This window comes from Papio anubis, chromosome 2, assembly GCF_008728515.1.
Source record: "Papio anubis isolate 15944 chromosome 2, Panubis1.0, whole genome shotgun sequence".
Lineage (NCBI taxonomy): Eukaryota > Metazoa > Chordata > Mammalia > Primates > Cercopithecidae > Papio > Papio anubis.
This window is the reverse complement of record NC_044977.1, coordinates 182,875,997-182,903,995: the sequence shown is the minus strand read 5'-3', so window position 1 is coordinate 182,903,995 and position 27,999 is coordinate 182,875,997. Positions and strand designations below refer to the sequence as shown.

Below are 27,999 nucleotides of genomic sequence, written 5' to 3'. Positions count from 1 at the left end.
ACAGCTGTCAGTGAGGAAGTGAACCCTCACCAGTCAATGAATCTTACGGTGCCTTGATCTTGGACTTCCCAGCCACTAAAACTGTGAGAAATAAATTTATGATGTTTATAAGCCACCCAATCTATGATATTTTGCTATAGCAGCCAAAATGGACAAAGACCACTTATCCATCAGCTTGTCTGTTTTGTTCGTTTTTGAGATGGAGTTTTGCTCTGTCACTCAGGCTGGAATGCAATGGCGCAATCTTGGCTCACTGCAACCTCCACCTCCCGTGTTCAAGTGATTCTCCTGCCTCAGCCTCCCAAGTAGCTGAGATTATAGGCCCCCGCCATCATACCTGGCTAATTTTTGTATTTTTGTAGAGATGGAATTTCACCATGTTGTCCAGGCTGGTCTTGAACTCCTGACCTCAGGCGATCCGCTGGCTTCGACCTCCCAAAGTGCTGTGATTACAGGCGTGAGCCACCGCACCCAGCCCAGCTTGTCTGTTAAATGAGATCATAACATCCCCCTCTCTGTGATTGTGCTGTTCGTTCAGGTAGCAAATGAATACTATCTATTTTCACAGATCTTTGTTTTATCAACTGTATTGTGGTATAATTTACATAAAATGTACAAGCATTAAGTATACAGTTTGATGAGTTACGGTAATGTAAACCAGTGACCAGATAGGTAACCTGTGTGCTTTTTATACTGTCCAGAGATTGTATCAGACCCTGCGGAAGTTACAAATAGCATAAAGCATCCTTACTCTGGTTAAACCCTTGATTGGGTTAGGCCTGGGATGTAAGTTCTCACAGCCCCCTACTTCCTCTGTATAACCACACATCACATTGTCTGTCACTTTCCTAGTCTGTAAAGCTACTTGAGGGCATCTTCTAGCGTTTTCCCTGCTGTATCTGCAGGCATCTAGCACAGTGCGTGGACATTCCGTAAGCATTTGTTGCAAGATAAATGAAAAAAACGTGCAGTTAACAATGGATATCATGCTGAGTTTGTGCCAAACAAAACAGTCATTTGAAGAAGACCCGGATCAACCTTATGGGTTAGTAGTTAGTAAAGGCCTGTAGAGAAGGCGGCCTTTGAGAAGGGTCAGGTTTTAGGATTAAGAAGCATTTCAGACTAAACCAAGTACTTGGAAGAGAGAAAAGCAGTGGTGTCAGACACCTGCCTAGAAGCCACAGTGCATGAACCGTGGTGGGGCTACACATGATTATCGATCTTTTAACTTTTATTGAACGCCTGCACTTCCAGATTTCTAAGTGGGGCTCAGGAATTATAATAGATGTCCACAGCTGCATGGTCTTCCCTCTCCACAACAGGCAGACAGAAGTAAAAGCCACGTGCCCTCAAGAGGGCAAGGCAAGGCATCTTCAGATGTCTCTGCCCTTAAAGCACACGCGTTCTGCTCTGCGACGAAGCAGGACAAGGATAGGGACCTGCACCTCCGGAGGCCCGCACCTACGAAGATAGCGGGCTCGGGACCTTCGGTGGACCCGCAGGGCTCCAGAGGCCCGCGCACCGCTGCCCCGCCCCCATTGCTGAGCCTGCCAGGTAAGCGGCCCCAGCGCCGTGCCCGCGCGACCTTCGGGGAGGGTCGCGCTCACGTCTCAAGTGGGAGCAATGCACCGGGACAGGGACACCTCCTAGGTCATGCCTGTTCCAGTCCAGTTCTCCCTGAAAGTCCAGCTGGCTCATTACCTGCTTAAATAAAACCATATACGTGCAAACTCTCACCGCTGGCAGCGCGCCCCAGGACCGGAAGTGACGCGTTACGTGCCCGCCTATTCCTACCGGCGTATTCCCGGCCTGCTTTTCGCTTGCCGTTCCGTGGCGGGAACTGAGGCGACTGTGGGGACGGCGGTGATCGTAAGTCTCCTGGGCCCGTTATTCTCAGATTAGGGAACGGAACTAAGACTTTGAGACCATCTTGTCCTTTTTGTATCCCGGAAACCTCAGGAACTAGCCGGCGGCGGTGACCTGCACGAGAAGCCAGGCTGACCGGTAACCGGCTGGAGGAATTGCAAGCCCGCTTCGCCTTCCCCACTCCTGCCCTTGATGCCCCTGTGAGGTCTTCCACGTCCTTCGGGGCCCCAACCTAGCCGCGCTTTCATGCCCTGGCCGCGCCCTCTGGTGAAATGGTGGTTCCGGACAGCATCCTGCAGACCCCGGCTTTGGGCTGTATTCGTGTTTAACAGCCCGAGGCAGGGATGGACTAATCCAATAACGTTATAAAAACCTTGGCTGCCAATAGATATTAACAATTTATTTTATTTTATTGAGTATATCCCCATATTCCAAGCAAGGAACTATGTATTTGCATACATTATTTTATTTAACTCGGTTGTCCTATGGAATAGGCCTTAGCTCCTTTAACAGAAAAGGAAACCGGGTGTCATAGATGGTAATTCATTCACTAAATATTATGGGGCATCTACCATGTACCAGGCACTGTTCTCGGCACCAGGGCTTGTAGCAATGAAAAAAAATAGAATTAACTGGGGATTTTTCAGGCAAGCTAATGACGCTTTTATCCCTGAAAACACCCTGGGAGAATGTTTACCTGCATGTTAGAAATAGTTACCTTCTGGGTGGGATTTTGTATTACTCTTTAAAATCCCTCATGCTTTTCTGCATTGTTTTGATTTCTTCAAGTGAGTGTGTTATGAGAAAAACAGCTGTTTCTATTTTAACAACAGAGTCCCCCACCTTCCTTTCCCCACAGAAAGTCTCTGAAGGTAGGTGGGCATTGACTCTGCCATTAAAATAGGTCCCTGGCCAGGCGTGATGGCTCACACCTGTAATCTCAGCACTTTGGGAGGCCGGGGCAAGAGGATTACTTGAGCCCAGGAGTTCCAGACTAGCCTGGGCAACATGGTGAAACCCTGTCTCTACCAAAAATTAAAAAAATTAGCCGGGGATGGTGGCGTGCACCTGTTGTCCTAGCTACTGGGGAGGCTGAATGGGAAGATCACAGGAGCCTGGGATGTCGAGGCTGCAGTGAGCCATGATTGTGACACTGCACTCCATCCTAGGCAAAACAGTGAGACCCTGTCTCAAAGAAAACAACAACCAATAAAGGTCTTTGAGTGAGTTCTGACAAGGAAAGGAGTGAAGGTTCTCATTTGTGATGCAAGCACAGCACCTTTAATTGCTGAAGAGTCCATTTCAGGGTCTGAGCTAAAGCTAGGCGCATGACTGTGAAAGAAACCATGGAGGCCCATGTGGTTTGGTCATTAGCGACATCATATTTATCAATGCATTTGGAACTCATTAAACATTTTTGTGACATACGATCTTTGTTCTATAACTCCTGCACTATAAATAGATTCTAAGTTCCCTAAGGACTTTGACCACTTTTCTGTCCTTGTAGCCCTCAGTACAGTGCATTCAGAGTGTTCTAGGTCATGGGGTGATGTCCTTTATTATGTAACACCTTTGCACAAGGCTAAGTATGTTTTCAGGCTGTACTTTCTCATAATGGTTCTCCCCCCCACCCCACTTTCCTATGGTGCTGATTCTGAAAATGGTTTTGATAAAAGCTTTTTTTTTTTTTTTTTCCTGTCTTGCACCTGACCAGGGTGAAGTAACCATGCAGGCATTTCTTAAAGGCACATCCATCAGTACTAAATCCCTGCTGACCAAGGATCGAGGAGTAGCTGCCACTGCGGGAAGTAGTGGAGAGAACAAGAAAGCCAAACCCGTTCCCTGGGTGGAAAAATAGTAAGAACACTTGTGTCTTTGTTAAAATAATTAATAAATTGTCTCTCTAACCAGTTCTGATCACTTTTTTTTTAAACTTATGGAGGAATACTGTGTTCTGTTTAGAAGTTGTCTTTGAAAAAATCACCTGATTATATAAGTCATAGAACCCTGGAACTGAAGTTACTTGAGAATAATCTAGTTTAATTCCCTTATTTTATAGATAAACTGAGATCTCTACAAGCAGAGGCTTCCATTGTAGGGACTGGGATACAAAAGTGAAGAAAACAAGTTTCAGTAAACTGGCTATAAATACTTGGTCAGGAGTTCTACTTTTTTTTTTTTGAGTCGGAGTCTCACTCTGTCACTCAGGCTGGAGTGCAATGGCACAATCTCTGGCTCAATGTAACCTCCGCCTCCCGGGTTCAAGCAGTTCTCCTGCCTCAGCCTCCTGAGTAGCTGGGATTACAGGCACACGCCACCATACCCGGCTATTTTTGTATTTTTAGTAGAGACAGGTTTTCACCATATTGGCCAGGCTGGTCTCAAACTCCTGACCTCATGATCCACCCGCCTCAGCCTCCCAAAGTGCTGGGATTACAGGCTTGAGCCACTATGCCCAGCCAGGAGTTCTACTTAAATCCAAATATGTAATCTGTTCCCCGTTTTCATTACAATAGGTGGAGATTATTACTATTATTACTATTTTTGAGATGGAGTCTCACTCTGTTGCCCAGGCTGGAGTGCAGTGGCGTGATCTTGACTCACTGCACCCTCTGCCTCCTGGGTTCAGGCGATTATCCTGCCTCAGCCTCCCGAGTAGCTGGGATTACAGGTGCCCACCACCACACCTGGCTAATTTTTTGTATTTTTAGTAGAGAGGGGGTTTCAGCCAGCCCTGGAAATTCAGTTTTGGTTAGCTCATACATTTTTGTCCAAACAACACTTGAATTGGCATTTAAATTGTCAGTCACTACCTAGCACGGTGGCTTACGCCTGTAATCCTGTAATCCCAGCAATTTGGGAGGCCAAGGTGGGAGGATCACTTGAGGCCAGGAGTTCCAGACCAGCTTGGCCAACATGGTGAAACCCCCTCTCTACTAAAAAAAAAAAAAAAAAAAAAATTAGCCAGGTGTGTTGGCGGGCACCTGTAATCCCAGCTACCTAGGAGGCTGAGGCACGAGAATCACTTGAACCTGGGAGGCAGAAATTGCAGTGAGCTGAGGTCACGCCACTGCATTCCAGCCTGGGTGACAGAGCAAGACTCTGTTTCAAATAAATAAATAATGTCAGTCATCTAAGTGATACTACCACAAGTAATTGTAACTATTGGTTGAACGTAGCCTCAGTAATTACCAATGTTTACAGATTATTTATAGGCCGAGTAAGGCCCTCCTATGTTTTTTGTGTTTTTGTTTTTTTTTCTTGAGGCTGATTCTCGCTTTGTCGCCCAGGCTGGAGTGCAGCAGCGTTATCTCAGCTCACTGCAACCTCTGCCTCCCAGGTTCAAGTGATTCTCCTGCCTCAGCCTCCCGAGTAGCTGGGATTACAGACATGCGCCACCACACTGAGCTAATTTTTGTATTTTTAGTAGAGATGAGGTTTTACCATGTTGGCCAGGCTGGTCTTCACTCCTGACCTCAGGTGATCTGCCTGCCTTGGCCTCCCAAAGTGCTGGGATTACAGGCGTGAGCTACGCATCCAACCAATATTAATGCTTTCTAAGCAGGTGTTCACTTTAATTTTTTTTTTTTTTTTTTTGAGATGAAGTTTCGCTCTTGTTGCCCAGGTTGGAGTTCAGTGATACGATCTCGGCTCACTGCAACCTCTGCGTCTGGGATTCAAGCGATTCTCCTGCGTCAGCCTCCCGAGTAACTGGGATTACAGGCATGTGCCACCATGCCCAGCTAATTTTGTATTTTTAGTAGAGACAGGGTTTCTCCATGTTGGTCAGTCTGATCTCGAACTCCTGACCTCAGGTGATCCACCTGCTTTAGCCTCCCTAAGTGTTGGTATTACAGGTGTGAGCCACCACACCCAGCCCCACTTTAATTTCTTTTTTTTTTTTTTTTTTTTTTGAGACTAAGTCTCTCTTTGTCGCCCAGGCTGGAGTGCAGTGGCGCAGTCTCGACTCACTGCAGGCTCTGCCTCCTGGGTTCCACATTGTTCTCCTGCCTCAGCCTCCTGGTGGCTTCGCCTGAAGCGCCTGCCACCATGCCCAGCTAATTTTTTTTTTTTTTTTTTTCGAGACAGGAGTCTTGCTGGCGTCGCCCAGGCTGGAGTGTAGTGGGCGCTTAATCTCAGCTCTTTTTCAAGCTCTGGTTCTGGAGTTTCACACATTCTCCTGCCTCAGCCTCCCAAGTAGCTGGGACAACAGGCACCAGCCACCGCCCAGCTAATTTTTTGTATTTTTAGTAGAGGCAGTTTCACCATGTTAGCCAGGATGGTCTCGTCTCCTGACTGCCTCATGATCCCACCCGCCTCGGCCTCCCAAAGTGCTGGGATTACAGTGAGCACTTGCGTGCCTGGCCTGGCCTGGCTAATTTTATATTTTTTATTAAGATGGGGTTTCAGGCGGTGGCTCAGCCTCAGCACTGGGAGGCGAGATGGGTGGATCACGAGGTCAGAGGTCAGGCTGCTATGCTATGGCTCCCGTCTCTAAAAATAAAAAACTAACTGGTGGTGAAGCGGCTGTAATCCCAGGCCAGAAAAACTGTTTGCTCCAGTGCAGTGAGGCTGAGATCACGTACGCCAGCCTGAAAAAAGATGAGAGACTCACCGTGTTATGGGATGGTCTCAATCCCCCACTTTAATTTCTAATTAGTGTTTGTAGTGGATAAAATAAAATCCTTTTGCTTAATTTTTGTGGGTATAACAGAGTCAAGTAATGCAGATAGGAAGTAAAACATTATTTCACTCTTTCAGGGTGTGTTTGCTTATGGTAACAACAAATGGGGTTTCCACCTATTTCCAATTATGAAAAAGTTTCTCATTTCATTGCTGATGTTTGAGAATTGTCATTAGTATTTTAGTAGAAAGAACACTTGAGAGTTGTCTGTGGTTACTATAATATACTAAATAACCTCTTTCCTCCTCCCCACCCTGCAAGTCGCCCAAAATGTGTGGATGAAGTTGCTTTCCAGGAAGAAGTGGTTGCAGTGCTGAAAAAGTCTTTAGAAGGAGCCGATGTGAGTTGCAAATGGTGTTTAATGTCATTGGGATATTTAAGACTTAATTTATTCACCCTCTTTCTTCCTTTGTAACTTCTAGCCTTCATTAAATATCATGCTCTATGTACAGTAGGTCCTTGATAACTATGATACTTAGTACTTATGATAATTACTACAATGATAATTAGTTCAAATATTTATTGAGCATCTCCTATTTAATCTTACATAGCAGTGTTACATAGTATTCAAGTAAAAGTCATAGTAATTAAGACAGGCTATGAAACATAGACGTAGAACAAGACATAAAACATAGAACAAGACGAACTATGCCCCTTTTTCATGGGTTTTTATTGGTAAGAGGGAATAAACAAGTAAACCAATAAATAATTCTAGGTAGTAATATGTGCTATAAAGAAGAGCCAGAGATTCCTCTAAAGTATAATTGCTTACTAACTTTAGGATTTGGATTGACCTATAATACAAAAAAAAAAAAACCAAACAAAACAGGGCTTTGAATTCTGCTTATAGCACTCTCTTCTGCTGTGATATGGGGGATAAAATATCCATGAATGGTTTGCACTGTAAATTATTCTGAGATAAGATAAACCCATGTGGAGAATTAGCAACTTAAAGTTGTGTTACAATGAATGCTCGAAGTGCTTCAACAGCTCAGTAAAGTGGTGAAGTGAGATGTAGTTTTTGCTTTAGTTTCAAGATTTGCTTCCTTCCTCTCAATCTGGCTGCTTTTAATTAGAGGTTCTTTTGGGTTTTGCTGCCATCATTCTCTTGCTGAAATTATATTACTACAGGACACATTTTGAAAGAAGTTAAATTTATAAAACTATTTAGAATCTTTTTCTTTACCAGTATGTGTTTTGATTTGATTCGTATACTCATACCTTTTTGGCCAGGCACAGTGGCTTACGCCTGTAATCCCAGCGCTTTGGGAGGCTGAGATGGGAAGATCACTTGAGGTTAGGAGTTCGAGACCAGCCTGGCCAACATGGTGAAACCCCATCTCTACCAAAAATTAGAAAAAGCAGCCAGGCGTGGTGGCACACACCTGTAGTCCCAGCTACTCAGGATGCTAAAGCAGGAGAATCACTTGAAACTGGGAGGCAGAGGTTGCAGTGAGCCAAGATCGTGCCACTGTACTCCAGCCTGGGTGACAGAGTGAGACTCTGGTCTCAAAAATAAATAAATAAATAATAAAAAAATAAGTAACACAAATACTCTTACACCTTTTAATTCTATCATAGTATGCCATTTTATTTTTTGATATATTCTGCTTGTATATCTTGGTAACAGTATATACCATTTTAATTGCAGTTGCGTAGTAATTACACAGATTGCAGGATAATACCTAATTTAATTACTAGTATCTTCAGCAAATGTAGTGAGATTAAGATCCAGTTCTTTTTTTTTTTTTTTTCAATTGAGACAGAGTCTTGATCTGTCACCCAGGCTGGAATGCAGTGGTGTGGTATCAACTCACTGCACCCTCTGCCTCCCAGGCTCAAGTGATCCTCCCACCTCAGCCTCCCGAGTAGCTGGGACGACAGGCATGCACTACCACACACAGCTCATTTTTGTGTTTTTAATAGAGACAGTGTTTAGCCATGTCAAGTGACCTGCCCACTTTGGCCTCCTAAAATGCTGGGATTACAGGTGTGAGCCATCATGCCCAACCTAAGATCTGGTTCTTGACTTTATGCCATGTAATTTATGAGGCTGAAGTAAGAACTTCAGTTTAATATTTTGTGCATCTTTTCAGACTAACTTTTGTAAAGAGGTGAAATAGTTTTTTTAATTCAAAAGAGTAAAGGAAAACAATTCATTCAATTTACTTTGAAAGGTTTTACTGTAGTCCCAGCTACTTGGGAGGCTGAGGTAGGAGAATGGCATGAACCCGGGAGGCGGAGCTTGCAGTGAGCCGAGATGGTGCCACTGTACTCCAGCCTGGGCAACAGAGCAAGACTCGTCTCAAAAAAAAAAAAAAAAAAAAGAAAAGAAAAAGAAAGGTTTGAAAGAATTATAAGAAGATAATTTTTTCAGAAATTGATTTTCTTTTAAGAACTGGTATTCCACATACAGTTCTTGAATGTACTATATATATATTAGACTAGTGTATAATGTAAGGTTTAATAAGTTTACCCTGTTTCAAAGAATTTAAATTATTGTATCTGATAGTTAACCTGGATGAATTACTACATTGTTAAGGGACGCACAGATCAAAATAATAGTTGTAGACCTTAATTACTAAGAAGCCTAGGAGGTTTTTAGGTTATGAATCTCATAGTTTGTACTATAAGCTATATGTTATGAATGTAACAGTAATAGTCTTCTAATTAACATATTTGTCTATGTATTGGTTTATTCATTCATTTGGCCAACATTGACTACTGTAGTAGATGCTAGGATACAGATGTGAGTAGAACAAATAAGTTTCTTGGTCTTTTAATGAAGTAGGCAGGCATTTTACAATTAAGCCCCACAGTTAAATAGCAATAAACCAATGCAAAATGCAACAAATACTAATGAGATAATAGGAGAGACCTACTTTAGACTGAATGGTTTCTGATTTGTAATGCATTAGGAGTTGGCCAGGCAGAAAGAAGAGGATCAGAGTCCAGGTCATGGGAACAACATATGTTAGGGCCAGAAAGTGCCAGGCTGTTAGAGGCCATTGTAAGCTGGAGCCTGGAAGGTGAAGGGGGTGGTAGGCAGATCATGGAAGTCCTTTAGGCCATGGTAAAAAGCTGAGGGTTTTTTTGTTTGTTTTTGTTTTTCTAAGTGGAATAGTTTTAAGTAGCAAGCAGAGTGGTATCTGATTTAGGTGAAGAATGAATGGGCGGGAAGAGGGAGGGTTAGGCAAGAGTGGAAACAAACTCTAATGCCTAGTTTCCTGTGTACAGTGATTTCCTTATGTGAAAGGACATACTGAAGAATGTACAGTTTCATAGCAGAGCTCATTAGAATTTAGTTGACTTATTAATTTTCACCTCAGATCAGTCAACTGCTTGATAGGAGCCAAACTATCTAGATATAAGGTATAAAAGAAGGTAGCTAGTTATTTAATCTTATCCTTTCCTCTTCTAATGAATTGTCCCTGATACATGCAAGCATCCTTACAGAGTACATAATCATGATGTGGGACAGTGCCTAGCACTTAATGTATGTCTAGTTTTGTATTTTTTGTTACTATTTCTGTTCTTGGTACTTCTGCTCATTCAAAGCCCTGATTATGTCTTTTTTAGTCCTTTTTCCTCAGTTTTGGCCAAATCCCATTACTCTTTTGATCTGCTTCCCCTTTGAAGCAGCTGATGTTTTGTGTAATATAAAGTCTTACCTAATCTTGAGCATAGAGGTGGGATAGGAAACTGAGATTCCCTTTAGAAATAAAAGGTTTCTCATTCCAGCTTTGAAAATTTCACCTAAGTGGATTAACTATAGAGCAAACATAAATATTGGTTCAGCCTAAGAGATTAAAAAGACACTTGGGGAAAAAAGTGGTAGTATATGAAAAAGCAGGATTTAGATCTGTCAACACTATGATGTCAGTTATATTAAGAAATCTTTATACTTAGAAGTTACGTGCCCTATTAGAGAAGTTGTTGCACTGTTCCACAGACAGTTTTTTCAATCTTCCTTTTCATCTATTTGTGCCAGAATACCATTTATTAAAAACAAATTTAATTTCTACAGCTTCCTAATCTCTTGTTTTATGGACCACCTGGAACTGGAAAAACATCCACTATTTTGGCAGCAGCTAGAGAACTCTTTGGGTACGTTGAAATCAGTCTGTTTTTCTTTTTTAAAAGATTTGACACCAAAATTCTCTGATACTGCTTTTTTTTCCTCTAAAAATTTGCATTTCATTTTCTGTAGGACAGTTTTCTTTCTATTTCTGATTTTTAAAAATCCCATGAGCCCATTTTGTTCCTCCCTCACTCCCCTGAAGAAATCAGCTTGCCTGCATCTTTTGTAACCTTCATTCTGAATCTTGTTCACGTGTTTGAATGTACTACAACACTGGGAGCCTATGATTTTTTCCATCACTTTCTTTAAATTTTCCGTTATAATTTTGGAGTCCAGAGGGTCCAACTTAATGTTCAATTGTGCTGATAGTTTTATAACCCTCTTAATGATTGTGTTCACATCTGTGTGGCTGTATGATAGAATCTGCTGTTTCTGATGGTACTATTTGCACCATCCATTCTTGAGTCCTGCTCTAGACTTCCTAGGCTGTGACTCTGGAGTGGCCAGGCCAGCTCCTTGCCTCAGGTCTCCTGAGCATAAGTGGTATTTGATGTAGTATGATTCCAGGTACACCAGAAAATCTTCCTGTGAGTCACCTTCTTAGGTTCCTCTTCCTAGATTGACCATCTTGGCTTAACCAGCCATTCTAGAGGAGCCCTTTACCTAGAGTTGAAAGATGTGTAGTGGGCTGGGTCTGATATACATGAAACATGCACCAACATAACAAAGGCTGTCTTGAGTTTTTCCAGAATTAATATTAGACATACAACTGATAAAAATATCTGAAATCCTACATATGAAAATAGGCCAGGCGCGGTGGCTCACATCTGTAATCCCAGCACTTTGGGAGGCCAAGGCGGGTGAATCACCTGGGGTGAGGAGTTCCAATCCAGCCTGGCCAACATGGTGAAACCCCATCTCTACTAAAAATACAAAAATTTGCCAGGCATGGTGGCATGCGCCTGTAGTCCCAGTTACTCGGGAGGCTGAGGCAGGAGAATCGCTTGAACCGGGGAGGTGGAGGTTGCAGTGAGCCGAGATCACGCCACTGCACTCCAGCCTGGGTGACAGAGTGAGACTCTGTCTCAAAAAAAAAAAAAAAGATGCCACTGAAATCACCAAATGTGTAAGGATTATTAGTTATGTCAAAATGTAAAAGACAAACGGAGAAGTTGCTGTGTACCTAATATTTTATTTGACAGCAACTTTTGATGCTCAGTAAAATTATAAAAGAACTTTTTTGATTATTCCACAACTCAGTCAGATAGAACGAATCTGAATCAGCCTTAACAGTTGTTTATTATTACTTAGAGTAGGTCAGTCCAGATTATACAACTTTTTCTATATTCTTTGTAAAATAGTGTTTGTCTTTAAAGAACTTACTTTAACAGTGAATTTCATATTTAATATTGTGGTTTTAAAATAGAAAATAGATGCATGTAAATGTTTATGTCCATAAGCATGCTTAGGATACCATGCTGATTAGGAAAAATAGAGATGAAACTAAATCACAACTCTTGTTTTTTATTTAAAAATATGTGTGTGTGTGTGTGTGTGTGTGTAAAAGACTAGAGGGAAGTTTCAAAACAGTGCTTTGACAGTGTGCCCTTTTTTTTTCTTTTGATTTATCAGATTTCTCTATAGTAAGCATATATTACTTTTAGTAATTTTTATTAAAACTCACTTTAAAAATCTGCTCATGTTTTAATCCATTAATTTTCCTTAATCTAGTAAGTTTCCTTATTGCAAACTACCCTTTGGAATTTATTTATTTATTTGTTTGTTTATTTACTTATTTTTGAGACGGTGTCTTGCTCTGTCACCCAGGCTGGAGTGCAGTGGTGCGATCTTGACTCACTGCAATCTCTGCATCCCGGGTTCAAGTGATTCTCCTGCCTCAGCCTCCTGAGTAGCTGGGACTGCAGGTGCCTGTCACCACGCCCAGCTAATTTTTGTATTTTTAGTAGAGACAGGGTTTCACCATGTTGGTCAGGCTGGTCTCGAACTCCTGACCTCATGATCCACCTGCTTCGGCCTCCCAAAGTGCTGGGATTACAGGCATGAGCCACTACACTCGTCCGGAAATAATTTAAAATGTGCTATATTCTAACATTGTTTAAAATTACAACATTTAATACTGTCTAGATTCTAACAATAGAAGAATGTTAAGTAAATGATGGTACAGTCATAAGATGGAATATCATACGACTGTTAAAATGTTATTTACAGTGGTTTTGATAATATGCCGAGATACTTATTATAAATGCGAAGTGGAAAATCGATTTAGAATTTTATATGTGGGGCCAGGTGTGGTGCCTCACACCTGTAATCCCAACATTTTGGGAGGCCAAAGTCGAAGGATCACTTGAGACCAGCATGGCAACATAATGAGTCCCTGCCTCTACAAAAAGTAAACAAAATTAGCCAGGTGTGATGGCATGTGCCTATAGTCCCAGCTAGTTGGGAGGCTAAGGTGGGAGGATCACTTGAGCCCAGGAGTGCAAGGCTGCAGTGAGCCATCATCATGCCGTTGTTCTCCAGCCTGGGTGACAGAGCAAGACCTTGTCTCCAAAAAAATAAAAAGGAAAGAAATTGTATATTTTATGTAATAATGTCTACATTTTTTTTAAATGCATGGAAAAAAGCCAAAATGGTAACTGCAGCACTCTACCGAGAGAGAATACAAAAGTGATTGTGTGCCTTCAATCCATATTGTTTACTAAGTGGATTTTAAACATCTGCAAATTGTGCAAATGTTAAAATGTGATTTAAGCCTACTTGTGCTCTATGTTTCATATTTGTTTCATTTTGAGATAGACCTGAACTTTTCCGATTAAGAGTTCTTGAGTTAAATGCATCTGATGAACGTGGAATACAAGTAGTTCGAGAGAAAGTGAAAAATTTTGCTCAGTTAACTGTGTCGGGAAGTCGTTCAGAGTAAGTAAATTTGCCCTGCCTCCTCCATAGCATGTATTATTTTAAATATGTGTTTCTGCCATCGCTCCTCAGCCTTTTGGCTAAGATCAAGTGTATTTTTGCCAAATTGTCAACTCCCTTTTCATGTTAGAAGACTATCCTGCCTGAGGTAAACTGATTTAGTCAACTATTTATGCTCCTTAGGTGGCAAAGGTCCAGGATTACATTGGTGGTACCTAAACATATATGTAAAATTTACATGAGCACATTTCAAAATTTATGAAAGTGAATGACTAATTTTTGATATCCACCTTGAATTGATGGTGCAGTTAGTCACAACCTCTATAGCACCTAATTTATTTTTATGTGAAATGAAGACTGGGAGGTGGACTAAAAGACTCTGAGATCCCTTCTACCATTAATACTTGAAATCTGTTTTCTTGGTATAATTTTCATATAATTATGTTAATGCCACTTTTGGTGGGAGAAAAATTTTAATGGCAGATTACCAAAAATCAATGTGCAGAAGGTAATAACCCACAAAATGGGAGAAAATACGAATCATATATCTAAAAAGTACTTACGTCTAGAACATATGAAGAACTTTAAAAACTCAGTAATAAAAACAAATAACCCAATTAAAAAATGGGCAAAGGATCTGCATAGACATTTCTCCAAAGAATATATGCATGCCTAATAAGCACATGAGAAGATGCTCATCAACATCATTATCCATTTGGGAAATGAAAATCAAAACCACACTGAAATACCAGGTAACTCCCACTAGGATGGCTATGATAAAAAAAATACAGAAAATAACAAGCATTGACAAGGATGTGGAGAAATGGTAAACCTCATACATTGCTGTTTGGAATGTAAAATAAAATGGTGCAGCCTCTTGGAAAACATATCTGCTCAAAAACGTACACAAATGTTCACAGCAGTGTTAGTCCTAATAGCCAAAACATGGAGACAACCCAAATGTCCAACTGATTAATGGATGAATAAATGTGGCATATCCGTTTGCCATAGTATTTGACAATACAAAGGAATGAAGCAAACACATGCTACAACATGGATGAATCTTTAAAATATGTTAAGTGAAAGAAGTCAGCCACAGAAGACTGCATATTATATGGTTCCATTCATACAATGTCCAGAATAGGCAAATCTGTAGAGACGAAAGTAGACTAGTGATTGCCTAGAGCTGGGAAAGACTGGGGGAAGAAGAGTGACTCCTAATAGGTACAAAGTTTCTTTTAGTGATAAAAATGTTCTAAAATTAGATTGTGGTAGTGGTTGCACAACTTCGTGAATATACAGAAAAACACTGAATTGTACATTTTAAATGGGTGAATTGTATGGTATGTATATTTCAACAAAGCTGTTGAAACCAATAGACCTATTAATGTTCAACTCTTACGTGTTTCTCTGAATCAGTGGGAAGCCGTGTCCACCTTTTAAGATTGTGATTCTGGATGAAGCAGATTCTATGACCTCAGCTGCTCAGGCAGCTTTAAGACGTACCATGGAGAAAGAGTCTAAAACCACCCGATTCTGTCTTATCTGTAACTATGTCAGTCGGTATGTATATTGCCCTGAAGACAGATGCTAGGCAGCCTCATTTTCATAACCCAATTAGGGGAAGGAAATTTAGAATTTTCAAGGCTACGTTAATTTTTCCTCCATCAAATCTTGATTTGTTCTTGATAAAAATGAGTTCTTTTGGGGAAATTCTTTCTTTAGACACCAACTTTGTTTTTCTCATCTTCCACAGAATAATTGAACCTCTGACCTCTAGATGTTCAAAATTCCGCTTCAAGCCTCTGTCAGATAAAATTCAACAGCAGCGATTACTAGACATTGCTGAGAAGGAAAATGTCAAAATTAGTGATGAGGTAATTACTAATTATTACAATTATTAGAGTTACTAATTCCTTCAATGAATGCATCTAAAGAGACCCTGAAGGATTTAAATATGTGTTGCCTCAATCCTGATGCCAGTTCTTCAGACAGACTTAAGCTAAAGGGGCAACAATTGAAATGTGTAGGAATTACAAGGTTTAGCTTTTCTATTACTTTTTGAGTTAATTACTTTTAATATATCAAAGACCCAAAACTGAGGTGGATTTCATACATATAATGCAAATTCTGCAATATAAATCTCTTCATGCTGACAAGATTTTAGTCTTCTAGCTCATACTTCAGTACTTCCCTAAAATTGATAGAAACATAAGGCCCTTATTAATTATAACAGAATTTAAGCATAATTTGAATTTGCTTTATGTGAGCAAGAAAATGGGATAAATATGGAACATTTTTTCATCTCTGCAGATTTATTTCAGAAGCAAGACATCTCTATCCTTCCATCGTACCCGGCCTCTAGACTGATAAGATTTTATTCCAAAACACACATGGGTGTTCTCATTAACTCTAGACTAAAACATAGGGCTTTTCACTTTTATTAAACATTTTAAAATTAAAGTTATAAATCCTTAATTGGCCATCATAGGTTAAAAACAACTTTTTTGTCTTCAGGGAATAGCTTATCTTGTTAAAGTGTCAGAAGGAGACTTAAGAAAAGCCATTACATTTCTTCAAAGCGCTACTCGATTAACAGGTGGAAAGGAGATCACAGAGAGAGTGATCACAGACATTGCTGGGGTAAGAGTACTGGATATTCCAAATTTCTTTTTAGTTGGCTTTTTTGTGGCTTTTAGGAAATTTTCATCCAACAAATACTGAATGTTTAGTAAGTGCCAAGTACTGCACTAGGAGGTATAAGGGAATAACCTGGGAGTATCAGAGTGTTTCAGGTGAGGAGATGACACTTACTTTTCAGTTTGTCAGGCATGTAATAGACATTTCAGGAAAGAAAAGGACACTTTCAGTTCTTAAATTTTCTTTTTTTTTTTGAGACGGAGTCTTGATCTGTTGCCCAGGCTGGAGTGCAGTGACGCAATACTAGCTCACTGCAACCTCTGCCTCCCACCTCACCCTCCCAAGTAGCTGGGATTACAGGCACCTGCCACCATGCCCAGCTTATTTTTGTATTTTTAATAGAGATGGGGTTTCACGATGTCGGTTGGCCAGGCTGGTCTTGAATTCCTGACCTCAGGTGATCTGCCCCGGTTAGCCTTCCAAAGTGCTGGGATTACAGGCGGGAGCCACAGTGCCCAGCCTTCAGTTTTTAGATTTTTTTAAGAGATGCCTTTGGCAGTTACATCAATTTTAGCAGATGTTCTTATACATGAAAACTATTTTACCAGTTGTATATAAACAAAAGGCATATCCAACTTACAGTAATCGTTAAAGAGAATGGAGTACCCCACCTGTCTTTGGATACTCCTATGTCAAAACTCACCTCAGAACCACTACTACTTAAAAACTTTTTTCTATGACATTTTTCACCTTCACGGTAGGCCTTCCATATGACAAGACTGGTACCACTCATCATCTTAAATTTTCTGGATATTGTGGACTTTTTAAACCAATCTCATTAGTGGCATATTTACATGGATTTTTAGAGAAAGGGCACTTCCCCTTTAAAGAAATCAGTCTCTTTGGCTGATCTTGGCCACTAGTCTTCATCCACTGACCAGAACAAGCTATAACCCATGTGTGTCCAAACTTGGGCTTTTAAAAGCACAACTGTTAGCACCTTGGTTACTTTAGTGGTGACTGGAGTTACTCTGGCTGTTCTCCCAAAGCCTTCCCAACTTTACAGGGTTATCACAACATTAGCTAAGTATGGAACTTAGGTGTGGAACAGAAAGGACTGGGGGGAGTGCATGTGTCAGTCTCACCTAGAAACATCTTTAAATACTGAATGTTCAATTACCTAGGTAATACCAGCTGAGAAAATGGATGGAGTATTTGCTGCCTGTCAGAGTGGCTCTTTTGACAAACTAGAAGCTGTGGTCAAGGTAAAGTCAGCTTACTAACTTTGGGGAAAGGAATATTAAATGATCATACCAAAAGTTTTTTTTTTAATAGGACTTAATAGATGAGGGTCATGCAGCAACTCAGTTCGTCAGTCAACTCCATGATGTGGTTGTAGAGAATAATTTATCTGATAAACAGAAGTCCATTATTACAGAAAAACTTGCCGTAAGTAGGTACTTTGCACATGTCAATTAAACATTTAACTACCTGAAGGATGCTAATTTCTTCAATTTTTCTTGTAGGAAGTTGACAAATGCCTTGCAGATGGTGCTGATGAACATTTGCAACTCATCAGCCTTTGTGCAACTGTGATGCAGCAATTATCTCAGAATTGTTAAAAAGTGAATATATTTTGATGTGGGGTTTTGTAAATAAGGGGGTTGTAATAAAAATGACCAAAAGCACCTTTAAAGTGAATATACAATTTATTTAACATTCAAACTTCATTAAGACATGTGCAATATGGCAATTTTACTGGGGATTAAACCCTACCTAGGATGATTGCTTGCTGGGGCTTAGCAACAGGGTCCAGTTCACACTTAGCACTAATTAAATACTTTATTGAATAAATACAATACCAAACAAAATGCATTCAAATGCTTTCTAAAAAAATTTTAAAGGCCTTTCTACTCAGGCTAATGACAAACACAATAAAGGCAGATATGCTAGTTTAACATAATTGGCTGATTTTATACAGCACTTATATCTTTTAGTCCACAAGTATATTATTAAATGATAGAGAACATCTAATACAACCATTTCTACAGAACTAGGAAATAAATTTCTAAGAAAGAAAGATTTTACAGACCCCATCTTTTATACCCACCCCAACAGTCTAACTCTAAAGAGGATAAAGCCAATGACTTTCCTCACAAGAGCTCACGACTAATGTCGCTTTGCTATCAAAATCTGTATTTCTGATCCGTTATGAGCATTGAGACAAGATTCAAATATTCCCAAAGAAAGAAGCACAATGCACGTTGTGATCGCCTATTCAGCAACAGCGAGCACTGCATCCAAAACTCTCATCCCAGGAATTAAATAAGGTCAGCCACATTCATGGGCATCTCCTCCACTGTAGTATTGTAGAAAGTCTCAATGTCACGAAGAATCCTCTTGTCTTCTTCAGTAACAAAGTTTATAGCCACACCTTTCCTCCCAAATCGACCCCCTCTGCCAATTCTGTGTAAGAAAAAAACAATCAGAATGTTACTTCTCACATAATTTACGAACTACTGAACATGACGATCCACTTGTTAACCATCAGCTGCTGTTTACTTATCAAGGTTATAGTTCGTGCTTCTAACTGGAGCACTAGCTGCTAATGCATATCTAGAGAAAAAAATCTTCCTTTGCAGTTAGTGCCAAAAGGATTCAAGGCTTGTCTGGCTGCAAAATGAGATTTTTATCAGGCATCTTGAGCATTATTATAAAGCAGATGACAGTATTGTGTTTGGGGTAGTGAAATTAAAGCCCATACCAAAGTGGGCCAGCCAAGAGCAGGTGTCAGCCTGGGACAGATGTAAACACCAGGAATAAAAGAGCAGTTATGTAATCCATTTCGACGCACTTCTGGAACTGTAAACTGTAAACAAATGCTGCAAAGGTTAACTATTTTCTAAAACTTACTTTTTTCCAGTGGGAAAACAAATATTTGGTATGGTAACCCAAACTTATCACTGCTTTTTTGCTCAGTTTCACACGTTGTAACTCAAATTACTCAAAACGTGTTTAACCGCCAAACAGCTACCTTCATGTTAGAAACCAGACAATACAAACCACCTAGTAAGAAAAGTTCCCTAACAGAAATACTAATACGAAAAATGCCTCAGCTGGAGCAACTTAAAATAAATAATCATGACAAAAGAAAAACAAATATAAATACCGACTCGCTCTTTATTCAAACAGTGTGCTGTTTCGCTTATGATTCCACGTCCTAAATTACGTCAACGCCGTTTCTGAGTGCCATCTCGTCATCAACTGCTGCTATCGACTCCTGTATTTTTTAAAAAGTCTTTTTTTACATCACATAACAAAGTACGATTCAATTTATTTAGGGATAAAGCCACTATAACTAAACCAGGGTTCACTCAAATTGCTACCAGGCGACACCAAGAAAATCCCAACTATGGAAAAAATCAAGAAAAAGCACATGGACACAAGAACATCACTAAAAGCTCAAGCATAAGCTAAGACCAATTGCGGGGGAAAAAAAAACCTATGCCCACAATCTGAGCAATGTTTACGAGTTTTCCCACTTTGTTCTCGTCAGCCTTCCCCTAGTACAAATTTAATTACATCATCTTACTGAACACTACTGACTTGACTGAATCTATTCCTTGATTTGATGTTACCTTCCATACAAATCACAGTAGAAAAATGTATGAATTTTTTTTCAATACATCCAAGATGCTGGCTTCTCACCTGTGAATATAGTTTTCACGATTGGTAGGTAGATCATAATTTATAACCAAAGACACTTGTTGCACATCAATCCCGCGAGCCTGAAACACAATGGCATATGTTAAAAATTCTAATTCAAAAAACGTGATACCTGTCATGTAGGCCACAAAATAGTAGCGAACTATACTAAGTGGTATAGCCCACTGTGGAGTGTGGTCCTTTTACTCTTCCAAATAGCCCAAGTTGGCAAAGGTTACTTAAAAACCTTCCCCCCAAAAAGCTAACTTTTGGTAGATTTTTAAAAAGCATTAAGAGACTTACCAACAAGTCAGTGGTGATCAGAACACGACTTGACCCTGACCGGAATTCCCTCATGATAACATCTCTCTCCTTCTGGTCCATGTCACCATGCTGCAAATTAATAAACCTTAATTCAAGAATCACCAGTCAGGTCAGTAATTTTAATCAACATGTATGAGACCAAGCGTCCCTGGCTGCTACAGGAATATAGCAGACAGGTATAGTTAAGAAACAACTTTATTTTGAGCAGGGGGAACGACAACACAGCACTTAGCAGCTATATTGTAGTCTGAATCCTGCTTTAGTGGAAATCCAGAGATTTTAGAACACCTCTTACCAGAGCAGAAACTGTGAAGTCTCTGGCATGCATTTTCTCAGTGAGCCAGTCCACCTTGCGCCTTGTATTGAGAAAAATAACAGCTTGCGTAATGGTCAGTGTCTCGTACAAGTCACAAAGTGTATCCAACTTCCATTCCTATGTTTAGAAGAGAAAGTTAACAGTCATTTAGCTTTTCCAACTTTCTTCAGTTAAAAATACATTCTGGGCCAGGCACAGTGCTTATGCCCATAATCCCAGCACTTTGGGATCCCAACACTTCAGCCCAGGAGTTCCAACCAGTTTCCAGATAGTGAAACCCTGTCTCTACCCAAAATACCAAAATTGGCCCCTCTTAGCCAGTCTCAAAATGTAGAAATTATAAAAATTAACTTCATTCTATTAGGTCTAATGAGATATTGCACCAAATCTTAAGACAAAGGACATTGGACATTAAGAAAGAGGTCCACCCCAGTCTTTACAATCTAGTGCTGTTACTTTTCTTCTTGTGTGTACTCTGCTAGCATTATTGCAAAAACCAAGACATAGTCCTAGTGTCTGCAATTTTAGCACAGTGCTTATACAAGAAGGTAAAAGAATGTCTAACAATCAGTTACCTCTCTCTCAACATTAATATAAAACTGTTTGATTCCTTCAAGGGTCAATTCTTCCTTTTTCACCAGAATTCGAATTGGATCTCTCATGAATTTTTTGGTCACTTCCAACACATCAGTTGGCATTGTGGCAGAAAGCAACACAACCTTGAAAAGAGAAAATTATGTTGTAGCACAACTTACACAGTAATACCCAAGGGAAAATGTTTGAAGCCAAGCGTCTCTGTCTTACTACAGAATGGAGTTAGACAGAGATAGTTATGCATCAAGTGCTTTAAGCAGGGGGAACGACAATAAAACACGTCAGTTGTATTGTAACAGTACCTGCATTAAACCCCATCTCTACCTTTAAGAGGGGAGTGAAGTAATGCTTACCTGAATACTTGTGTTTAGTTTTTGGAAAATCTCATAGATTTGATCCTTAAACCCACGGCTCAACATTTCATCTGCTTCATCCAAAACAAACATTTTGATCCATTTTGGAGCTGTTAGAAACAAAGTCATACTGTCACTTCTAGATCTACTCAGTAATATGACTTTTCAACAGTAAAAAAAAAAAAATACTCTTTTAAAGACAATACTTACAAAGATATCTTCTGTTTAACATATCAAAAACTCTCCCAGGTGTACCAACAACAATATGTGGTGCTTCGGCCTGCAGTTTTTGCATTTCATTTCGAACATTTGTTCCACCAATGCAGGCATGACAAGTTGCTCCCATATAGTCTCCAAGTGCCAGAATTACCTTTTGGATCTAAAAACCAAGCCTTAATTATTATCCTGAAGAACTCCAGGATTAATGACTACTTTTTAAAGCATAATGGCAAATTTAAACTGGTCTGCCAACAGCTTTTATGCATGCACAGCACGAAACTACTTCCAAGCTTAAAACGCAGACTGACCTAACTGCTTCAAGGTAAAACTCCCTTAATGTCTTTCTTCTGCCTTGTCAAACTTGGGATGCTGCTGCCCCACGTATCAGCTAGACAATTCAAGAATAACATTTCCTACATTATTCTTCACTGTGTGTAGGGAGTACATAGTGAAATATATGTTCTGTAATTACAGCTAGGGCAAATAATTTTTTTCCCCCAGAGGGTATTGTGCTTTATATAATCTTGACCTCAATAAAGCCTCCAGCTTTATTAGGAAGGTTTACTTCAAAGCCAATATAGCAGTGAGCTTTGAAAACATAGCATGCAACAGATGCATCACAAACTACGGAGACAGTCAAATGGTAACATGTCACTGCAGTTTTCATGTTGCACAACTGCATTCAAACTTAAAAAATGGGGACAGATCTACTACATCCAAGAGAGTGTTTCGGATTCTCAATCTATTAGTATACAACCCTACAAACCATACCTGCATACCCAGTTCTTTTAAAGCTTTCAACAAAAACTCCCTGCATGCATGGACAATTAAAAGGAAGGATCTGGTAGGACCAATTTATACTAAGTTTTAAATTCTTCACAGTTGTGAAACCTGAAACCTATGCAACACGCAAGCAGTTTTTTTGAACTACACTATCAATACCTGTTGAGCCAGTTCTCTGGTGGGGGCCAATACTAGTGCTTGGGTCTCCTTGAACTCAATCTCCAACTGTTGCAGGATGGAAATAGCAAATGTGGCTGTCTTGCCAGTACCTGACTGAGCTTGAGCAATCACATCATACCCTAAAAAAAGTAGGATACATATTTACCGATCCCACATCAAATTGTCACTTCTACTTCACACCATGTATTCCATTTGGAACACGAATTATGCCCAAATAATAAGTGATCAGCAATGAGTATTCTCTTCATTTCAGGTCAGTCCCGAAAGATGATTGCCATCATTTCACTTTAAGGAATACAAACAGGTGCTAGTCCCCCAGAGGTTACTTTCCCTTTTACGGTCCATGACTATGTAGAATAAAGTCATTTCCTAAAAATTCCAGTTTCTTTTACCTTTAATACAGGGAATAATAGCTCTCTGCTGAATAGCGGAAGGCTTCTCAAAACCGTAAGCATAGATGCCACGAAGAAGAGACTCCTTCAAATTCATATCATCAAAGTTATCAACAATCTCATTCCAGTTGCTCTGTAAGTTAGAAAAAATAATGCACGCATGAATGAGATGAACACATTCACCTTTTCAAAGCTTCAACATCCACAACCGTTTCTTACCTCGATGACACCATCGGGGTCCATTCCCTCTGGGCCGCCATGTTCTCTGCTGACAAGAATACTGCAGTCAGACATCCCTTCCAAGCCACCTTAACTGCATCTTAAAGGGATAGCCCTTTGCAACCCGTCTCAGCACATTAGCCTCCCCTGCACAAGTTAAAGCAGCTGCTGCAGGACGAATATCACACTGCGCGCCTTCCCTAAAGGTTGGGGGCCGCGGATGTCCGGAAAGGCAGCCCCCCAGGCCCCAGCGCACGGGGATCCCGTTTCGGCGGCGGAGCGTCTCGCGAGAGCTCGGGGCGACGAGCTCCGCCCCCAACAATGCGCAAGCCGGGTGATTGACGCGGGCGGAGCGGCCTGGCGAGAGCGATGCCAACGGTTCGCCGGCACCCGTGCCGGTCCGGTCCCATCGCCTCCGCGCCGTGGCCGAGTGGAGACCGCTGCCTCCAACCCTTCCCCAACTGAAGCCAAGGACCCCCAACTCCTGTGGTTGACCAAAAATAAAGCTTCGGGTCCTGGTTACACTGTTCCGAAGGCGGACTGCGCCACGGCTGTTTACTGCATGTTTCCCGTGCTCTACACTGGGAGGGGAAGCAGCCAAAATTCCGTAATGTCTTAGGAAGGAGAAACGCCCTTTAGCCACTGCTTTCGCACCATCGTCCTGTCTCCCCACAATCCGGGCCCTACCCATCATGGAAGCTTCTGGAAGGGCACAGGGGTGCTGTACCCTAAGGAAACGTGCACTAAGTTGGAGTTTTTGCCTCCATGCCATCCACTATAATCTCTCCTGGCGCCCTACGACCTTCACTACAGACCGCGACCGCCAACAGACCGCCATACCTGTTATAATCCGCGGAGCCACCAGACATGATCCGAAAAACCACTCAGCGCCCGACTGAAAAGACAGCAGCGCCCCGCCACCCGTTTTTTATAGGCTCGTGGCCGGAACCCGTTTCTTGCGGAGGAATTTTCTCGCCGTGCTTCGGTCAGCCACAAAATTGTGATCCTGGGGTCGTTACGTCGGATAAAATCCTAAGCAAGCCGGTTGGAAAATCCAAATGTGGTAATTTCTCGATATTATAGGGTCGCTGGGAATCCTAGGGCCCGGGGTTGGGTTGGGACTCTTTACCTCGCGGCGGAAGAATATCGCTGCGGCGTTAGTCAAACACCACTTTCCCCGCCCGCCCTGCTCCTACGGGGTTTTCGCGTCCCTGACGCAGAGGCGGGCCGGGGGAGTGGAGCCGGAGCCGGAGCCGGAGGCGGAAGCCGGAGAGGCTGCCCGTCGGGCGTGTGGGGCTTCCCGCGTGCGAGGGGTCCCGACTCGCGGCTCGCTGCCGGCGCTCAGGTGCGGGAGGGGAACTCGGTTATTCCACTTGCTCCGACCGCTGTTTAGTTTGACAGTGAAGACCTGCCTGGCATTTAGCCCGACCATTAACATCCATTCAGATCTTGGAAACGTAAAATTCCTGCTAGGGAAAATGTCGGCCACCCAGCGAGTCCCGGAAAGTTTGGTTTACCGGTACATTTTGCAGCGAGAGAAAAAAAATGGAGTGTCATTTGCAGATGTCTCTGGAGTAGCCAATTCTATTCTCATATCGTTTCCGGTCTCTCGCTTTCTTTTTAAAAGAGTGTTAATGATTTTAACCTAACAGGTGTGAGGAATGCCTGAAAAAAATCATAAACTTTTGCAAATGGATAGAAGCTAAGGAGCAGTAATTTTCCGTGGAACGCACGAATTTAAATGGACGCTTTGGCAGATACAGACAGCTCTGTGCCGCTTTGGGACTACATCGGTGTTGATTCCGTCTATATTGGTCATTTTTTAAGGGCTTTGAGCTTTACCGATATATAGTGAAATGTTGATTTATTGAAATTCAGAGCAATAATATCCTTGCTGCGTAAACTGCACGAGTCTTTAAGCTCCAGATGTTTTCAATTAGCCCCATCTCAGGTCCCTTCACAGCAACAAAAAAACAATATATGTAGTCATTTAACTTTAAAATACAACCCTACCCATGGTGCAAAATATCATCGAGAATATCTGGAAACATTTTATCATATTTCAGAAGGCCAACTTAAAGAATCATTACTGGGAAAGCTGACTCAATTTTCTGTATTATTGAAGATATTTGGTTCTAAATACTATTTTAATACGAAAATTATTTATTCATTTGAAAATTCTTATCGTGCCAGGAATTGGGACAAAGATGAAGAATACCAAAATGGCAAAGTGGGCCTGGCCCTCAGTCTATTGGTACGGCTCCTCATTCATTCCTCTGTAATGTTCGAAAGCCATATTTGAGGTGATGCCAGACATTTTCTGAGAATGATGGTTGTCAGAGATCCTTGTTGTCTCATCCAAAATCTACTAAAACTATCCTGAGATCTAAAAAATTGAAAAATATACTAAATAAAAAAAGTGACCAACCGTTTGGTTTCACTTGGGTGAAAACAGTTGGTCACAGGGTGATACCAATCAACAATTAACACTTAATTGTTGGTTGTTTTCTTTAGGATTAGCACTACACTAGATGCTGTGGAGGATTTTCAAGCCTCTTAAGAAGTAGTAAGGGCTAAACTCTGTGGTATAGGTTTGCAAGTGCTGAGTAAGTTTCAAGGTAAGAAAACTTCAAATACAGTCAAAATCCACACCCACACTGCCTGTAACCTTACAGTGTATTCCTAATAAGTGCAGTGCTTACCACATTTGCCTGTGCTTACTAAATAGTAAACATTAGTAACTAATAAATGAATTAAAGATCAAAACGTATACTTTAACAAAGTTTTGCATATCAACACAGCGTGCTCTTTTAAATTTAAGTAATTCTGCTTACCTGGAATCTGAAATTAGATAGCCTTCTCAGTGGACTATAAATGCTTCTTTGTCAAACTTTGGTGTTTGAAACCATTTATACTGCAAATAATCCTAAAGCTCAGATTATTTCCATATCTAAGCCAACTAAGGTAGTTTCGTTTTGCTCTTCAAGAGCATCAGCTAACAATTCTAAAGCCAATTAGCAACCAGAGAAGCAAAGAATTAGTACAAATCTGTCAGTGCTACATGGAAAAACAATAACAAAACCTTAAAAGAATATGCATTCAACCAGGCGCGGTGGTTCATGCCTGTAATCCCAGCACTTTGGGAGGCTGAGATGGGCAGATCACGAGGTCAGGAGATGGAGATCATCCTGGCCAACATGGTGAAACCCCGTCTCTACTGAAAGTACAAAAATTAGCCAGGTGTGGTGGCGGGCGCCTGTAGTCCCAGCTACTCTGGAGGCTGAGGCAGGAGAATCGCTTGAACACGGGAGGTGGAGATTGCACTCCAGCCTGAACCCGGGAGGCGGAGGTTGCCGTGAGCAGAGATGGTGCCACTGCACTCCAGCCTGGGTGACAGAGCAAGACTCCACCGGGAGGAAGGAAGGAAGGGAGGGAGGGAGGGAGGAAAAAGAAAGAAAAAAGAAAAGAAAAAAGAACTGCCTGGAGCTGGATGGAGATGTTGGTGCTACTCACCTCTTTTTTTTTTTTTTCTTTTCCTTTTTGGCAAACCCGGGATAATCTCTGTAACTTCTTTTTATTACACAGTTTTTGAGGAAATTAGAGGCTAGGTTCTGCTTGCCTGTGACCCCTGACGCAATTTGGAGGGTGGCATTTACTGCCGTGTTCTTACACTATAACTTAGAAAACATTTGTGGTTGGGTGTGATGGCTCACGCCTGTGATCCCAGCACTTTAGAAGGCCGAGGTGAGCCGAACAACCGAGATTAGGAGTTCGAGACCAGCCTGGCATACATGGGAGAAATCCAGTCTCTACTAAAAATATAAAAATTAGGCCAGGCGTGGTGGATCACACCTAATCCCAACACTTTGGGAGGCCAAGGCGGGCAGGTCACTTGAGGTCAGGAGTTCGTGGCCAGCCTGGCCAACCCGGTGAAACTCCCTCTCTAGTAAAAATACAAAAATCAATCTGACGTGGTGGCGTGCGCCTGTAATCCAGCTACTCGGGAGGCTGAGGCAGGAGAATTGCTTGAACCCGGGAGGCGGAGGTTGCGGTGAGCCGAGATTGTGCCACTGCACTCTAGCCTGGGTGACAGAGCGAGACTCCGTCTCGGGGAAAAAAATATATATATATGTATATACAAAAATTAGCCAGTTGTGGCAGCGCACACCTGTAATCCCAAGTACTCAGGCAAGAGAATCACTTGAATTCGGGAGGCGGAGGTTGCAGTGAGCTGGGATCCCACCACTGCACTCCAACCTAGGCGACAGAGAAAGATTATGTCTCAAAATAATAATAATAATAATTTGCATGAAGATAGGTAAAGATATTAACAGAGTTGAAGAAAATGGAGAAAACTGAGGAGGACCACGGAAGGACTTTTAAACTAGCTAAGAACTAGGTTTGAATCCACTGATCCAAGGTTATTAAACTCTATTGTGTAGCCAAGATACAGAAGTTTTTCTACCTTTATAGAGGAAGACTGAAATAAAAGTACATTGCTGTACTTCAAATCAGGTGATCAGAAACTGTGGTATGCATAAAAATCAATGGGAACATCTATTTGAAATGCAGATACTTGTGGACTCTGCCCTCTCACCCAGATTCACTGGATCTGAACTGAGGTGGGGCCAGCTTTTTATTTTGAAAAATTAAGGTTGGGAGCAGTGGCTCATGCCTGTAATTCCAGCCCTCTGGGAGGCCGAGGT

At 41.4% G+C, this 27,999-nt stretch overlaps 2 protein-coding genes and 5 non-coding genes across 14 annotated transcripts; 1 reads left to right on the top strand and 6 right to left on the bottom strand.

Moving 5' to 3' along the window:
• The first annotated feature begins 1,757 nt into the window (after positions 1 to 1,757).
• RFC4 (replication factor C subunit 4) lies at positions 1,758 to 17,904 on the top strand. Of its 4 annotated transcripts, XM_021934967.2 has the most exons (12): positions 1,804 to 1,869; positions 1,960 to 2,004; positions 3,581 to 3,723; positions 6,812 to 6,890; positions 10,578 to 10,657; positions 13,449 to 13,568; positions 14,988 to 15,131; positions 15,325 to 15,445; positions 16,086 to 16,211; positions 17,393 to 17,473; positions 17,544 to 17,657; positions 17,735 to 17,904. In XM_021934967.2, the coding sequence occupies exons 3-12, from the start codon at positions 3,593 to 3,595 to the stop codon at positions 17,828 to 17,830; spliced, it is 1,092 nt and encodes a 363-aa protein (XP_021790659.2). In that variant the 5' UTR covers positions 1,804 to 1,869; positions 1,960 to 2,004; positions 3,581 to 3,592; the 3' UTR covers positions 17,831 to 17,904. The 4 variants fall into 4 exon arrangements, with proteins under 4 accessions (XP_021790658.2, XP_021790659.2, XP_031519721.1 ...); XM_021934966.2 differs by lacking the exon at positions 1,960 to 2,004 and having other exon boundaries at positions 1,758 to 1,869; XM_031663861.1 differs by lacking the exons at positions 1,804 to 1,869; positions 1,960 to 2,004 and adding an exon at positions 2,048 to 2,066.
• Positions 17,899 to 26,617, bottom strand: EIF4A2 (eukaryotic translation initiation factor 4A2). 5 transcript variants are annotated; one of them, XR_644288.4, is made up of 12 exons: positions 24,134 to 24,225; positions 23,294 to 23,342; positions 23,075 to 23,207; positions 22,662 to 22,801; positions 21,711 to 21,879; positions 21,501 to 21,610; positions 21,129 to 21,272; positions 20,533 to 20,670; positions 20,217 to 20,306; positions 19,917 to 19,996; positions 19,378 to 19,488; positions 17,899 to 18,674 (listed from the first exon to the last, which is right to left on the bottom strand). XR_644288.4 is itself a non-coding variant. In XM_003895247.5 (11 exons), exons 1-11 carry the CDS (start codon positions 24,160 to 24,162, stop codon positions 18,530 to 18,532), a joined length of 1,224 nt encoding a protein of 407 aa, XP_003895296.1. In that variant the 5' UTR covers positions 24,163 to 26,617; the 3' UTR covers positions 17,899 to 18,529. The 5 variants fall into 5 exon arrangements, 3 of the variants coding, with proteins under 3 accessions (XP_003895296.1, XP_009200167.1, XP_009200168.1); XR_644289.4 differs by having other exon boundaries at positions 19,382 to 19,488; XM_003895247.5 differs by lacking the exon at positions 19,378 to 19,488 and having other exon boundaries at positions 23,294 to 23,339; positions 24,134 to 26,617.
• On the bottom strand, positions 20,051 to 20,189 carry LOC116274007. The gene has a single exon (XR_004182490.1). It is a non-coding gene; the product is annotated as a small nucleolar RNA SNORA4 (small nucleolar RNA).
• On the bottom strand, positions 20,366 to 20,497 carry LOC116273990. Its single transcript, XR_004182473.1, has one exon. It is a non-coding gene; the product is annotated as a small nucleolar RNA SNORA63 (small nucleolar RNA).
• On the bottom strand, positions 20,926 to 21,103 carry LOC116274058. Its single transcript, XR_004182535.1, has one exon. It is a non-coding gene; the product is annotated as a small nucleolar RNA SNORA81 (small nucleolar RNA).
• On the bottom strand, positions 21,329 to 21,455 carry LOC116273991. The gene has a single exon (XR_004182474.1). It is a non-coding gene; the product is annotated as a small nucleolar RNA SNORA63 (small nucleolar RNA).
• Positions 22,902 to 22,970, bottom strand: LOC116274061. Its single transcript, XR_004182538.1, has one exon. It is a non-coding gene; the product is annotated as a small nucleolar RNA SNORD2 (small nucleolar RNA).
• Positions 26,618 to 27,999: the final 1,382 nt, after the last annotated feature.